Source organism: Cotesia glomerata, linkage group LG10 (genome assembly GCF_020080835.1).
Source record: "Cotesia glomerata isolate CgM1 linkage group LG10, MPM_Cglom_v2.3, whole genome shotgun sequence".
Lineage (NCBI taxonomy): Eukaryota > Metazoa > Arthropoda > Insecta > Hymenoptera > Braconidae > Cotesia > Cotesia glomerata.
In genome coordinates, this window is record NC_058167.1 from 12141890 (window position 1) to 12157021 (window position 15132).

The following is a 15132-nucleotide window of genomic DNA, read 5'->3' on the forward strand; positions in this document are numbered from 1 at the left end:
CACAGAAAAAAATTGTTCTTGAATCAAGTGTATAATTTTGAAGAACTTAATATTCTTGATTTGGGTAGAAAAATTCTTGATTTAAGAAAATTTTACTTGATTCAAGAATTTTTCGTCTTGATTCAAGACAATTGCCCTCTTCAAAATTATATTCTTGGTTCAAGAATTTTTCTCTTGAATCAAGTTTTTTTTTTTTTTCGGCGTGTACTAAAGTTATGAATATACAACAAAAATTTTTGGTAAATCATGTAAATAAAACATATGTTTTAGCAAAATCAATAAACTACCAAATATTTCGCTGTTCATGAAATTTATATCACATGAGGATGAAACGGGGATGTACTATTAGAAAGTAACATTCAAGCATATTAATAATTCATATTCAACTGCTGATGAAAGCGTTAATGCTAAAAAAAAATTTATAATTTAAAATTCTGTGTCATCAAAAAAAACATTCATTTTTTATCGTTTCCTTTAGTGAAAATTAAAAAAAAAAGTATAAAAATCATAAAAGCTCGTATTTTTTCACTTGACGCTTAACAACCAGCAATATCACAGTTGAGGATAATAATAAAAAAAAATAAAAATGTTAAATTACAAAATAAATGATAAATTTAAATCAAGAGCTATCAAATTACCAAAAATATTTCTTTTAATTTGATTGCCTAAATCCAAATTGAATAAATTTATTTAATATTAATTACAGTCTACTGAAACGCTTAAAAATTATTCAATCGTACCAATAATAAAATTAAATAAATCCCGGGCTTTATTTCCAAATTTTCTCTTTGGATCATGCATTCATTTATTTTGAATGCTAAATATACAACGGGAATAAGCTCTCGACAATTCAGTAAACACAGATCCAGCTGAAATACACGAGCACCCATCAACATGGTTAACAAAAAACCGAGCGTTTATAAATAAGCTTATCGTTAAACAAAAAGTTATAATGCGAATAAATTGAATTCCCGTGTACACATTTTATTCATGATATCATAAGTAATCAAATTATCCATAGATCCAGGACAAAATCGAATGATCCAATTAAATTTATATCATTTTATAAATATAAAAATTGGCGATAAATTAAAAAGTTCAACGAAATGAATTTATAAATTTTTAAACAAAAATATTTTCAACTTAATGAATGACAAAATATAAAATAATAAAGTAGATATTTAATAGACATGATACGCGACACTTGAATCTCCAATAATTGCTAACTACACTCGACAAGGCACCCAATCAATTACAAACTGTTCAAGGACTAAAAATCAATGACCTGTCAACATTAACTAATAAAATGAACATATGCTAATGCTCTTTATTTAAATTACTAATTAAACATTTGAATCTAAATAATCATTGCTCTGGATGGTTTATTATTGATTACACATCGTATCAAGCCTGTTTAATTATGAACTAATGAATATATTAAAGTACTCTCATTGAGTGGTAAAATATTTAGTAATAGAGACACAAATCACTGCACTGGAAAATAAATTATTGAAATAAAGAAAAATATTATTTTTTTAATTTTACTCTTGCTTCGCGAAGTTATTTAAAAAATTTAATTACAAATCAAAAAAAAATAAAACCTGAAGAGAAAGAAAAAAATTAAAATATTCAAAAATTTTACTGTTAATTTTTTTATCATCAAAAAAAAGTCTCGAATACTTTTTAAAATCAGTTGAAGTAAAAAATTTGTTCGTTTTTTTTTTTTGCTATCTTGAATAAAGAAACTTGTTGTAAAACCCAAAATTCAAAATTCTTGAAGAAAAACAAAATAATTATCAGTTTTTTTTTCTTTCAATATAATTTTACGAGAAATTTTAGTGTTTTGCCAACACTAATACTTAAAAATTTATCTATTTTCTCTAATTAATGGAGATAAAAAAAATAATTGTACAAAAAACAAATACAAGACTTCTTTTGAATAAAAATTTTAATCTCTAAAACTGTCGGCAAATTTTTGCGAATTTATGGGAGCATTAATAAAATAATTTTTCGGAAAAACACCAACCAGCAATTCTTTAGATTTTCTGCCTTGCCTCTAAGATATTTTTCTTCAGTATTAGTTGCAATATAAATAAAAACCAACACAACAAATGTTTACTAGCACACTCAGTACAGATCGATACTTAATAGCATTAATGATCATTGTATATTGTGTACATAAAATCTATCTGTTGAAAGTGAACCAATTGGAGTGAAAATAAAATAAAGAAAACAGCTACAGCCGATAAAAAAAAAATAATAAAAGAAAAGCTGTTGTATATGTTTCAAAAGTATCGGATTCTTGAGTTGTTTACGCGCCTGCAGAAATGAGAATTTCACATCAGAGAGTCTAGTCAAGTAAAACTCAAGTTAATTCTGCACCACGAGAATTGATTTAATTACCGTAGTAAGAAGTAGAAACTCTCACGAAGGTGATGTTGGCTGCTAGTGTACTCATTCGTTCTTACTTTATCTTTTTAATTCTTACTATTTTATTATTTTCCTCTTTTTCTTTACTCGAGTTGTTATATATCTCGGACTTTGTTTCGTTTCGCTGATCCAAGTGCGCAGCTCGAAGAAACTACGGAGAAACAGTAGTAGTAAAGAAAATCGTCAGACATCTTCACGAGTCTGTTTTTTACGAATTCTATTTTCTCTTATTTAATTGTTTATTTATTTTTTTTTGTTTCTTAACACTTGATACGTTTAATGAAGGAAAATTTTCCGTGATGGAAAAAAAAGAGAAAATTAATTTTTCTTTTATTATTAAAAAATAATAATTAAAATCAACGCAATATTTCTTCAAAAAGTATCTTTAAAATACTCGTGAATATTATGATTAATTTTTGATTTTTTCTTCTTCAGATATTTATTTTAGTTCTGATAGAGAATAAAAATATTAATTATATAAATTATTAATTACTTAGTGTACTAGGAACTTACACAGCGCGTAGTTCATAAGTTACAAGTAAAAAAATTAAAATAAGAGAACATTGAAGATTGAAGAATGAATGGAGAAGACAGTAGTGAAAATTGCAAATAAAAAATAATTGAGCCAAAGCATCGAAGATTTAATATCATTTCATCTATAGAATACATTTGCTACACAAGATATAAACTCATTCCTATAGATATATATTTATAAATAGGAAAGTTGTCTCATTAGAGAAAATTGATTAAGTTAAAGGGAGCGAGAAGACAAAGAGAATTCACTTTATCGTCGTAGAAATTCACCCAATACTCCGCTTAGACTTTTACTCAAAAAGATTCAATTACGTAATTATATAACATTCGCATGAATTATTTGAAAATTTATAAAGAACCCTGTAAATTCACAAAACATTAATCAAATTTAGTTTAAGTAAAAATAAATAATATTTACTCTTTATTTATTTTTTGTAATTCTTGTATTATTTTTATTATTTTCCAGTACACTCACGTTATTAGAGATAAATGAGAAAGCGGCCAAGGCGACGACCAGTGAGAAATAAAAAGAATTCATAAGTCCGAAAGGCAAAAACGAAAAATAAAAAAAATATTGAGTCTATAGATCGTAGGGCCAACGTTCACGACAATTTCCAGTCACCACCACTAATTGCACGTCAGCCTCGATTTTTCGCATTTCATTCACACTGACCACCACGGAAAATTCAACAATTTTATTTTTACCATAAATTTTTATTTGTCATGTAATTTTAAAATTTTCACTACCGCTCCCGGACACAATTACTGTTTTAAAATGACATTGAGATATTATATTACAAATAAAAATAATTTTTATTGCTGTCGGGCATTTCAACAGTGATCTTTCATCACTAATTAATTTTCTGAATTTTACTACCGAATTTATGAAATACATTGTAATTAAATAACGTAAATATTTTACGTCGAATTTTTATCTCTCTATCCTTTCAAATATTAAAAAAAAAAAAACTTTAAGATTTTTTTCGTGTTTCAATTTATATAATAAAAATAAATGAATAAAAATATTTCTTGTGGTCTAAAAATAATAAAATTATTCAGACTAAGAATGAAAAAAAAAATTAGCAAGTTAAATTAATGCGTGTCCATAATATAAAAGCAATGAATAATTGATCGATATGTATTGAATAAATAAAGTTTAAAAGTAAAGTAGAATTGAAAAGTAAGAAGATATTCGTGAGAGGCGGCACCAACTGTGTTTCCCTTATTTCTCATTCAGTTTTACGAAAAAAATTAAAGCTAACTTGGTGAATAAATAATTCGCGATAAAACCCACCTTTCTGTGATACTTGTTTTGTCAGTCGTATACGCGGTTGGTAAATTGCTTGGGTCTATTGCAACCAGAGCTTTTATGTTATTTTATTTTATTATCTTTCTCTTTTACCAAATGAATGCCGACCTTTCGGCTTTATCCACACAATACAAGGTGACTGGAAGTTTCCACGACTGTGCTTATCGTCAATTGATTTACCTCTCAAGTTGATGCTGCGAGATACCGCCTACGTTCTTTCCTCACTTTGCAAACCGCTTTCTACATTTACGACCTAGTTTTAAGCTCCTGAAGAAATCAATCAACTAGTCAAGTTTTCTTCTAAATTCTCAGCCTTACTTTTTTTCGTTATTTCTGTGAAAAAATTTCATATGTCCAAAGTGAAGTTATCAGAAAATTTAATATGTCCAAATATGACTCGACAAGCAAATATTTAGCTCAATATTATCATATATGTCCATTTATAATTTTTCTACTAAAACTAGTATTAAAAATCTTCGATAGATGGCACATAATCACTGAATTGTCTCATTGTAAGAGTGTTGCTGTGATACCAATATCCAAATTTATAAATTCTATTAACATTAATACTAAACATTAATTCCAAGAATGATAAATATTTTGTATGTTATTTTTCATAAAATATATAAAACATAAACAAATACTATATATACTGAATGTGAGTAAAGACCAATGGTCAGAAATCATAAATAATGTAATAATTATGTTAATTATATTTATATGATATCAATAAAAATCTTTGAAAACTGAAATTAACATTAATATTCAAAATTTATATTTTGATATTTTCGCTTTAGTTTTATTATTAAGACAAATTTAAAATTTAGAGCCTTATAATGTTTATATTATTCTGAAGATGGATCCCGAGATAGTAAGAACCATAAGTGTAAGTTTTGTAATATCTTGTAATCACGGCAGAGTGAGCGCATAGCTTGAGCCTGTCTTTATTTTTTAATTAAAAAAAAGAAGTAAGAGTTTTAAATCTGAAGTCATAAAATTTAAAACTGTAAAATAATTTTTTTTTTACAATTGATTCAAAGAGAAGAATTATAAAATAACTACATTTAGTTCAATTTCATACAATTAATCTGTAATGTAAGAACATGGAAGCTACCAATAAAGATATTTAACAAAAAAAAAATTTTTTTTATTTTCCTAAAAAGTTTATTTGACACATTGGTATTTAATTTCATCAATACATGTTAATTGACATACATACACATTTATATGAAAAAGAAAAAATAATAAATAATTTATTTGTACACTAAAATCTAAATTTAGTGATTAATTACTTAAAAAGTTTCTCTGCAAATCTAAGGACCTAAAAATATGCTGATGATTTATAAAAAATAATTAGTGTATATCGGAATTTATTTTGAAATATTTTCTAACTAGGAAAACACATCGAGTATAGTAGGAAAAAATTAGCTAAAGCATGTCTTTTATATTATCGAACACAGCCATAGCATAAAAGAGACCCGAATGAACTGGAATAACGCAAGCTCTGGTTATTTCGCTAATAGATTTTTCAGCAGAATGAAAAGATCGCTTCTGATACAGAATAAATGGAGTGGAAGTATACGCGAAGAAAAATGAGTGGGTGAAAACGAGTGAGAACGGCGCATACCATAATATCGAATAAGAGAGAAAGAAAAAAAAATAACACGAGTAATAAACCGGGTGAATATAGTCAGCTTTAACTATTATACTATTCCCATACCTTTCTCTCACTTTTTTTCTACCCCATCTATTCGCTTGTAATCTCAGAATTATGTTCGACAATTATTTGACTGAACTTTAAGTATAGAAGTAAAAACTACGATTTTTAAAGAAAATTTTTTTTCAGATAACCATTAAATGTCTCAATATACTTTCTATTTTTATTTTTATCAATATTAAACTTCAGATTTACAATTTTTGAGAGGTCCTGTTAATTACTGTATTCATATTTTATACTTCTTAAAAATAATTCAAAATTATTTTCTACATGCTATTTAAGTTTACAATTGAAGCATATTTTTTATTTTTTTTTAGCTGTTGAAAAACTAAAAAAGTTTTGTTAAAAAAAATTCTAAAAATTTCACTTAAGCATTAGCTTATAAAATTTTAATAATGTATTTTAAAAAAAAAAATTAAAAAAGTTGGAATAAAACTTAACCGGTGAATCACTTAAAAATTTCAATACAATTCTTGGAACCCGTACAGCGCGATTGCATGTGAAGTATGCAGTGTAAATAATAAAGTTAATCTATTTCCTTCGTCTCTAGTCAAGTATGCATGTACGCACTAAGAAGTTTATTGGAATATGTAAAGCTTCTTCCATCTTGTATACCAAAGAACTACCTGCAGACTTTGAATGAATCGAGATTGACGTAAAAATAAGTAGAAGAATAAAAACAAACTTTCAGGATAAATTCCACGGTAAAATATTCATCACATCCGCATCTACTTCTGAATTACAAGGACAACAATCCTCTTTCATTATACTTTGCTATTTACTGTACATGTTTTTGTTTTCTAGTTCAATTTTCATTCTTTTGCCTGGCATAGATCCGCTTACATAAAACGAAACGTTTGATTTATAAATAAATTATTAAATAGGAGCAGAGGGTGCAGAATTCTCACAAGAGACAGTAACATTAAACTTGGACATCAATTGACAAAACGTAGCTGTGGAGGATGACAAAAGTTTGTTTGTTCGCAAACTATAGCATTATCCCTTTATACTCAAAGAGTTCTCTACCATTGAAACAGTATAAAGTGTAGAGAGAGTTCAGAGGAGCAAGTAAAAGGTACGCGCTTATATTCCCTGTCCTTGGACGTTGTTCCACCAATTTAGTAAGTTTAAGTTTGTTCCATGAATCTATCAGGCAATTATTGAGGGTCCATTCTATTCACTCGAATTCGAAAATATCGCCTCAAGTTTTCACAACTAAGCGTACTAAGGGCTTTTAAAGTTATTGATTCACGAAAATTCACCATCTAAACTACCGTTTGCTTTTCACGGTAATAAAATTAAGGGGAAAAACATTTAGCGAACTAAATAAAGTGATATGAAATATTTAACGATTTAATTAAATCGTTTGGAACTCTAACAGTTAATTTTCGTGATAAAAACACGGATAAATATTTTTCCACTAGTTACAATTAGAAGTTGTTTTACATTTTAAACAACAGAGAGTTTAAATTTAGTGCTGAATATTTGAGATAAAAATAGAAGAAAACTGAGGTACTCGCAGGTAATGAAGCCTAACTAAGGGATAATTGTAATAAAAAGAAAAATATTGATATTAATCATTTTTTTTTTTAATTTAAGCTAAAAAATGTAATTTTTATGGTAAATAATAATAAAATTGTGCATTATTTAGAATTATTAAATTTTTTGTTTTTTCTAGAAATTTGTACGTTAATTAACATGTTTTACAAAACAAAAATTGTTTTAGTAGTTGATTCAACTGAGCCAATGTCGGATAAGCTCCTTAAGAAGATCTATAGAAAGGATTTTATTCTTATAACAAAATCTTAAAGTTAGCTCTCCTGTAAGGAAACAGGTGAAAGTTTATGCGCCATCTATGGGAATTTTTTAATACTAAGTTTGGTAAAAAAATGATTCGTAGACATATCAACAAATTTTTCCCAGGATACTTAAATATTAAAAATATTTAAATGACAATTTAAACTATTCAATTATGCTAATGTCCCGAAATTTAACTACACGGAAAAAAGAAAACTGGAAAAATTACATTATAAATAGTAATAAGTGTCCCGTCGTATTAAAAACTAGAAAAATTTCAGTTGGAAATAACATGTTTATAAATTCAAACTTTGAATGTTAATTTTCAAAGCTTTCAATGTAATATTTACATTTTACAATGTAGTTCTTACAGAATCTGTAATAATTACAATCTGAAACTGTAATTTTTCCAGTTTTCATCACGGAGCGCCACGTTGCATTATACAATGTAATTTTTCTATTTTCCGTGTATATATAGTCTGCACAGACTATAGTAAAAAAAATCTCTAATTATTACGATTAAAAAAAAAATCTGAATTTTATTTTTGTTCACGGTAAAAAGTAGATTTTTTTATTTAAAATTTGAAAAAAATACTGTAAAATAAAAATAAATATCAAAATTTGTTAATTTAATAGCATATTTTTTATTTGATCGGAAAAATTGCTCAGCTAAACCTAACTACCCTTCGGTACATAATTTCCAATAGCGCGAAAGATATTGCAGTGATAAAATAAAAGAAAATTACGGTAAATAGATAAAGTTTATTTAGGTTAAACGGAATTTATCAGTGTAAGAGTAAAATAATTTTATTCGTGAATTAATAAAAGTAAAGCAAAGAGAATAATTAACGAAAATGTACTTAAAACATTGAGAATCCCCGTGTAGAAGTGCGGACGCTTACCCGGCCATTAGACAGGCGATTTGCATATTCTATCAGGCTTCGAGCGTCTGCAGTTCTGTTATTGGTGTAACTTTACCCTTTAAAGTACCCCCTAATATTACACCCAGCTATTCATGAAACTTGTTCGATGCTCCTGGACTTGCAAGCGTTATTATCCTAACAGGTAACACTCTTTTGCCTAATATGCATATATACACTACTTACACTCCCATTTACTTGAGACTAAGATCTTGTTCCAGCTAAAACTTATCCCTCTCTTCTCACTGTAATACATTACCCGAATATATACTTGGATCTATTTCTGTTAAGTGAATCCTTCAATTATATTCTATTTATATATAGATCTATCAAGCAGTCTCATCAATAATCGCAAATGGATTTCCAGTGATTTATATATCAAGATATAACACCCTCACCGCATTATTAAATCTCATTAAGAACTTATAATCCTTTCTCGTCTTCGAGAGCTTGATCTTAATCTTAATTTATCTTGTCATATATATAGCTTAATAACTTTAAATAATAAAAAGTTTTACTTTAAATTATATTGAATCATGACTCGAACCACGTTAAGTTGTCAATATAAGTTATTGATAATAAAAATTTATAAAACGTGATATGAATAATCAAATTAAAAATTATCCGTGGAAATTGTGAATAAATGTAATATTAAAAATAAAAAATGACTTTTTTTATGATTATTACTTGAAACACCTAAAAGCGAACATTAAATTTTTTATCTGAAGTAATGCATGCAATAAAACTAAAAAATTTTTCAATGGATACTAAAATTATATTATTTTATTTAACGAACCAGTAGAAGATCTTGATGAATCCTTCGATCGGCCATGGTGTAGCTGAATTGATAATTGATAATTATAGCTGATAAAAAATATTCTGATAAAACCGGGAACAGTAGAGATTTCTGCATCTATAATGCATAAAAAGAAATAAAAAACAAGAGTTATAAAAAAGTTCAATAGTATTTTTTTATGATTATAGCCCATTACTGCAATTCTTAGAGGATTTATGTTACGTAATATTGTAAGCTAGGTACTTGCAGTTTTTTCTTTGTTAATAAGTATTTCAACAATGGTAGCTGCCGTTTTAGTATAATAAAAAGGAATTACTTTAATAAATGCTAAAAGCGTTAATGTTTTTTAATAATCAAAAAGGATTGATTGTTAAAATTGCTTTAATTATTCTAGGTGAATTTTAAAGAAAATTTGTAATAGGAAATGATTTTTTAATAAATATTAAAAATGATTAGCTTAATTTATAATTATAATGTTTGAGCGCGTATTATAATCTAATTTGAAGGTGAAGAGTGAAGTTTGCTACTCAAAGAAGCTTATTGACGCAAGTCGGGATGTAAGGTCGAACCCTACACGGAAAAAAGTAAACTGTAATAAATAACAGTCGATTTATAATAAGTAATGATCAACTGCTAAAAATTACCATTTCAAACAGTAAAATCGTGATTTTACTATTCACTTTATAATATTTACTATTTAAACGTTACAATTTACTCTTTACACGGAAGAAAATACTATTTCAAACAGTAATATTCGCTATGTAAATCTCTAAAATGTTAAAGTATAATAATTAAGAATTCAGACTTTGATATTTATCATTTTGTACCTAAAAAATGATCTTATGATATGTAAAAAGTATGAAATAAAGTTAGTAAATTTCTAATACAAGCAACGTCAATATTTACAAAGTAAAATGGTAAATTTTAAACGCAACGCTAAAAATCAAACTGTAATTATTGACTTGCTTGGACTGATAAAATGTATATTTTAAAAGTATAATTGTTACTGTTTCAAATGTTAAATTCTCCCAGAGTGAGACCCCCTTCTCTTTCATCTGAGTTCCCCTTCTCCTCATAATATCGACTATATATTGAAATGGCAATTTTTACTGTTTGAAACTGTAATTTTTTAAGATGAAAGAGTCGTTATTTACTATTGTGACAGCTACTAATCGCTTATTTTGGATATTAAATTATAAATTGTGGCTTTTATACTTTCTACATTAAGTTCTGTAATATTTATATTTTTGCCACCCCGATGTCCGCTTTACTGTTTGAAACTATAAAAATTAACCGGAATCCGAGTGAACATTACAGTTTACGTTTTTTCGGTGTAGACCTTTTGAATATTTGATCATTGATTCAATACTTAATAAATGACTTAGTGATTTAATAACGAAGTTTGTGATCTATTTACTGACAAACATGTGTTCAGTTTATGAGAAAACTGGTGCAGCAAATAATTTATTGTAGTTTTTCTGTCAGTAGTTAAGATTTTAATAAAATAAGTTTCTATACTGATGGACAAATTAATTTGATAAAAGAGAAAAATCTCGAATCAAGAAAATTATTTAAAAGAATTCAAGTATCTTGGAGCAAGCAGAAAAGTTATTGAATTAACTAGAATTTTTTGAAACCAAAATAAAATCTTGGTTAGAAAACTTTTTTGCCAGATTCAAAATGATAAATTTTTTAAAAATTTTCGTGATACAAGATATCTTATTGAAATCTCAATGATATCATTGAGATTAGAAAAAATTAAATTTTTTTTTTTGTTTTAATTAAGAAAAACAATATTTAAAAAATTAAATTTATAAATATTTAAAATTCTTATAAATAGAACTTTAAACAATTTTCTTTCATAATAAGTTGTAAGACAATCCTAAAAATTATAAGATGTCTATTAATTTCAGTATCATAAAATTTTTTATCTCAAAAGATCTAAAATCTTTGAATTAAAATTTCTTATAATATTTTTTTAACATCATTGAAAGAGTTAAAAAAAATTATTTTTAAAAAATTACATTCAAAAATATTTATAATTTTTACATGCTGAATTTTTTATAAATTTTTTTTATTCTTTTATATTTCTAAAAACTTAATAAATTTTTCATCAAAGCATTTGGAATCATAATTAACAAAGAATATTACCTATTTGAATTTTCAAATTTTAAGATGAACCTCTAGATGTCATGACTGTTCTCCAACGCCTGTACCCAGAGCAAAAAATTTAATTATCAATAAATATCATTAACAAAAAATAATCTGAAAATAAAATACGTACTTTACAAAGCATAAGTTTTTATGATTCAACCTTTTTCGATTTTCAGAGTACCTAATCATGTTCATGAGCACTATCTTCTTCAATAATTGTTACTACCTACGCACTTTTTAAACCGGCACTAGTGTTTTGAATTTCGAAAAAAAAAAAAAAAAATTAAACACGGAAAATTTTTTTACAAAATGGCGTGCGGACTACTTGCTTACTAAAAAATACTTTCTCACTCAAAAAAAAAAAAAAAAAAAAAAAAATAAAAAATATTTCGAATTGATAATTTATAATTAATAAATATTCTAAAACAAATGAAAATAACTGTTTAGAGCTTGTACTTATGACTAATCGCGGACTGCGGACCACGGACAACACGAGAACTATACGACGCAATAATGTAAAAGTGACTCGACCGGCTTTTGCTTTTTTTTCATACTTATCTTTTACGCATTTCCGAAATTATTATCACCGATTGTACGTCAGAAGCTAAGGAACATTATTTTATAAAAATTTTAATTAATTTGATCGCAAAAACCTATTAATTGATTAATTAATTCCAAAGATTGAATCCCGCGACGCATCGACTCTGCTGCCAGGCAAGGTTTGAACGTGACCGTTGGAAACTGAAAGTGACAGTCACGCCATGTTGCGCAGTACGTTTTGCGCAACTCTGAAGTTTGTAACACTCCCGCTTGATTTAGACTCACTTGTTTACTTCCGCGAATAATGTTCAAATAAATTACTTTTTTTTATTCCAATTGATTGTTAATTACTAATTAATAAAAAATGAAACTAAAATTAGCTAACATTCAATCTATGAAAATAAAGTTAACCGATATTTAAAAATTTTTATAATTTTTTTTATTAAAAAAATTAAAAAGAAAAATTTTTACACAGAGATTTTCAATATTATATGTGCAATTTTTTTTTGTAATTTTTTACTTGAAATTTAATTTACAAAAAAAATTTTTTAATTGTTGATAATACTAAAGTTAGCCGAAGTTTTTAATTTTCAAGTATGGCAAATGTTTTTTATTATGATGATTGAGATAATTATTGGTTGTTTTTTAGTAATTGATGGTGTTTATTACCTTTCAAACTTTTATTTATTTTATTTTAAGAAATTACCTTGTATCTTGAGAACTATTGACATTTTTAAATATATAAGCTCATCCCGACATTACACTCATCGAGACCTTTCATTTGAGTACCCACATCAATTTTTCATATATTTATATATATTATATATATGTATATATGAAAAATATATCAAAATGCATGTGGGTACTCAAATGAAAGCTCTTGATGAGTGTAATGCCGGGATGAGCTTATATCTTTCAAAACGTCAATATTTACGAAAGTACAGTGTAATTTAACAAATATTTTGTGAATTATTGACAATTTCAAGATATAAGTTCACCCCGACATTACACTCATCGAGACCTTTCATTTGAGTACCCACATCAATTTTCATATATTTATATATATTATATATATGTATATATGAAAAATATATCAAAATGCATATGGGTACTCAAATGAAAGCTCTTGATAAGTGTAATGCCGGGATGAGCTTATATCTTTCAAAACGTCAATATTTACGAAAGTACAGTGTAATTTAACAAATATTTTGTGAATTATTGACAATTTCAAGATATAAGTTCACCCCGACATTACACTCATCGAGACCTTTCATTTGAGTACCCACATCAATTTTCATATATTTATATATATTATATATATGTATATATGGAAAATATATCAAAATGCATGTGGGTACTCAAATGAAAGCTCTTGATGAGTACAACATCGCGATGAGCTTATATCTTTAAAAACGTCAATGTTTAAGAAATTACAGTGCAATTTAATAGATATCTATTTTATTTATTTTATTTTTATGATAAAATAAAAAAATTTATGTTTTAATCAATCACTTTTATTGTGAATTTACATATTTTAAAATTTAGTTTATAAGGTAATTTTAAAATTAAAAAAAAAAAAATTATTTTATCAATCATTCATCATCGAATAATTGTAGAAAAATATTTCTAAAATTTTTTATTTTCTTATAAAATAACATCATTTATTATAAATTTTAACTGAATAACTTAGCAAATAATTGAATAATAATATACTTTCACGATTACTGAATTAAAAAAAATTTATTTACAATTATCAATACAAAAAATTTATACTTAAATTATTGGTGGAAGATAAATTAATTAAGCATAATTAATAAATTAACAACAGTTAATAAAAATGAAACTTAACATTATTTAGTTGGTAGTAAGAAAAAAACTTATTAACAATTCGATATTAAATACTAAATTAAATATTAAGCACTTAAATCTTTAACTTCTCCTCTTGAGCCATCAACTGACTTTTTATTTTTTGCAATAACTCTTTTTTAACCGAATCAGGAACATGAGTGCGGGCTCTGCTGGTTACAGTTGACAGCATGCTGTCATAGGTGATATCATTTCCTTTTTCTTTGATCAATTCCTTACAAATTATTTTAACTTGGTCACGCCATCCGCATTCAACAAGGCGCCGTCTTAGGAGCTCTTTCAGTCTGGAAAATAAAATCCTTAATTAATTTTATGATAAAGAAAATATTATTTAAAATTTTATAATTAATAATATACATTTTATATAAACTTACCCATCACGATCACCAACCATAACCAATCTTTGATGCGGTGCAGTCTTCATAATGATTATTTTTCTATTAAATTAATTCAAATTAATGACAATAATTGATATACTCAAATTAAAATTAAGTTAGCATTCACTTGATCATTTTTTAATTTTATTTAACAAACAAATTTGCTCCAAAAAATTATTTATAAAAAAATTGTATTTTTTATTTTTTTTAATTTCTGTCAGTTTTTTTTTACTATAATTTAATTATATTAAAAAATATATTTAAAATGATCAAATATCTGCTAATTTTTTTTAAACAGTAATTAATAATTAATAACTTACCTGTTTATTAAGTTGATAATTAAATAAAATACTGCTCACGGCTATTTGTTATATATTTGTTTTTTGTTTGGAAAGTATAAAGTCGACTTAGGTTAGGCGTACAGTGCTGGTATGTTGATGATTTTAATTTTTTTTTAATTTATTAAATTGGAACAAAAAAATATTAATTAAAAATTACACTTGAAGTTTTTTAAAAATGAAATTTTTTTGCAATAATTTTATCAATAAAAAAAAATTATAAATATTTTTAAACGTCAGCTGACTTGATTTTCATGTGAAATAAAAGGAACTTACCAATAGAAATTAAATCTCATCGTTTCCAAAAATTTTCACTAGATGGCAGAGTGATGTCGTGGAATTTAAAATTGTCCT

The 15132-nt window shown here is 25.9% G+C and overlaps 1 protein-coding gene across 1 annotated transcript; it reads right to left on the reverse strand.

Annotated features, from left to right (window-relative positions):
- Positions 1–14008: 14008 nt before the first annotated feature.
- On the reverse strand, positions 14009–14958 carry LOC123272841 (transcription and mRNA export factor ENY2-like). The gene is made up of 3 exons (XM_044739848.1): positions 14761–14958; positions 14438–14500; positions 14009–14347 (listed from the first exon to the last, which is right to left on the reverse strand). The coding sequence occupies exons 2-3, from the start codon at positions 14485–14487 to the stop codon at positions 14119–14121; spliced, it is 279 nt and encodes a 92-aa protein (XP_044595783.1). The 5' UTR covers positions 14488–14500; positions 14761–14958; the 3' UTR covers positions 14009–14118.
- Between the last annotated feature and the right edge of the window lie 174 nt (positions 14959–15132).

What these genes read in the sequence shown, in the direction of transcription:
- LOC123272841 (XM_044739848.1), bottom strand. Translation starts at nt 14,487, where the DNA reads ATGAAGACTGCACCGCATCAAAGATTGGTTATGGTTGGTGATCGTGAT. An exon ending in ATGGTTGGTGATCGTGATGG is followed by an intron (nt 14,348 to 14,437) that starts GTAAGTTTATAT and finishes TTTATTTTCCAG; the next exon opens with ACTGAAAGAGCTCCTAAGAC.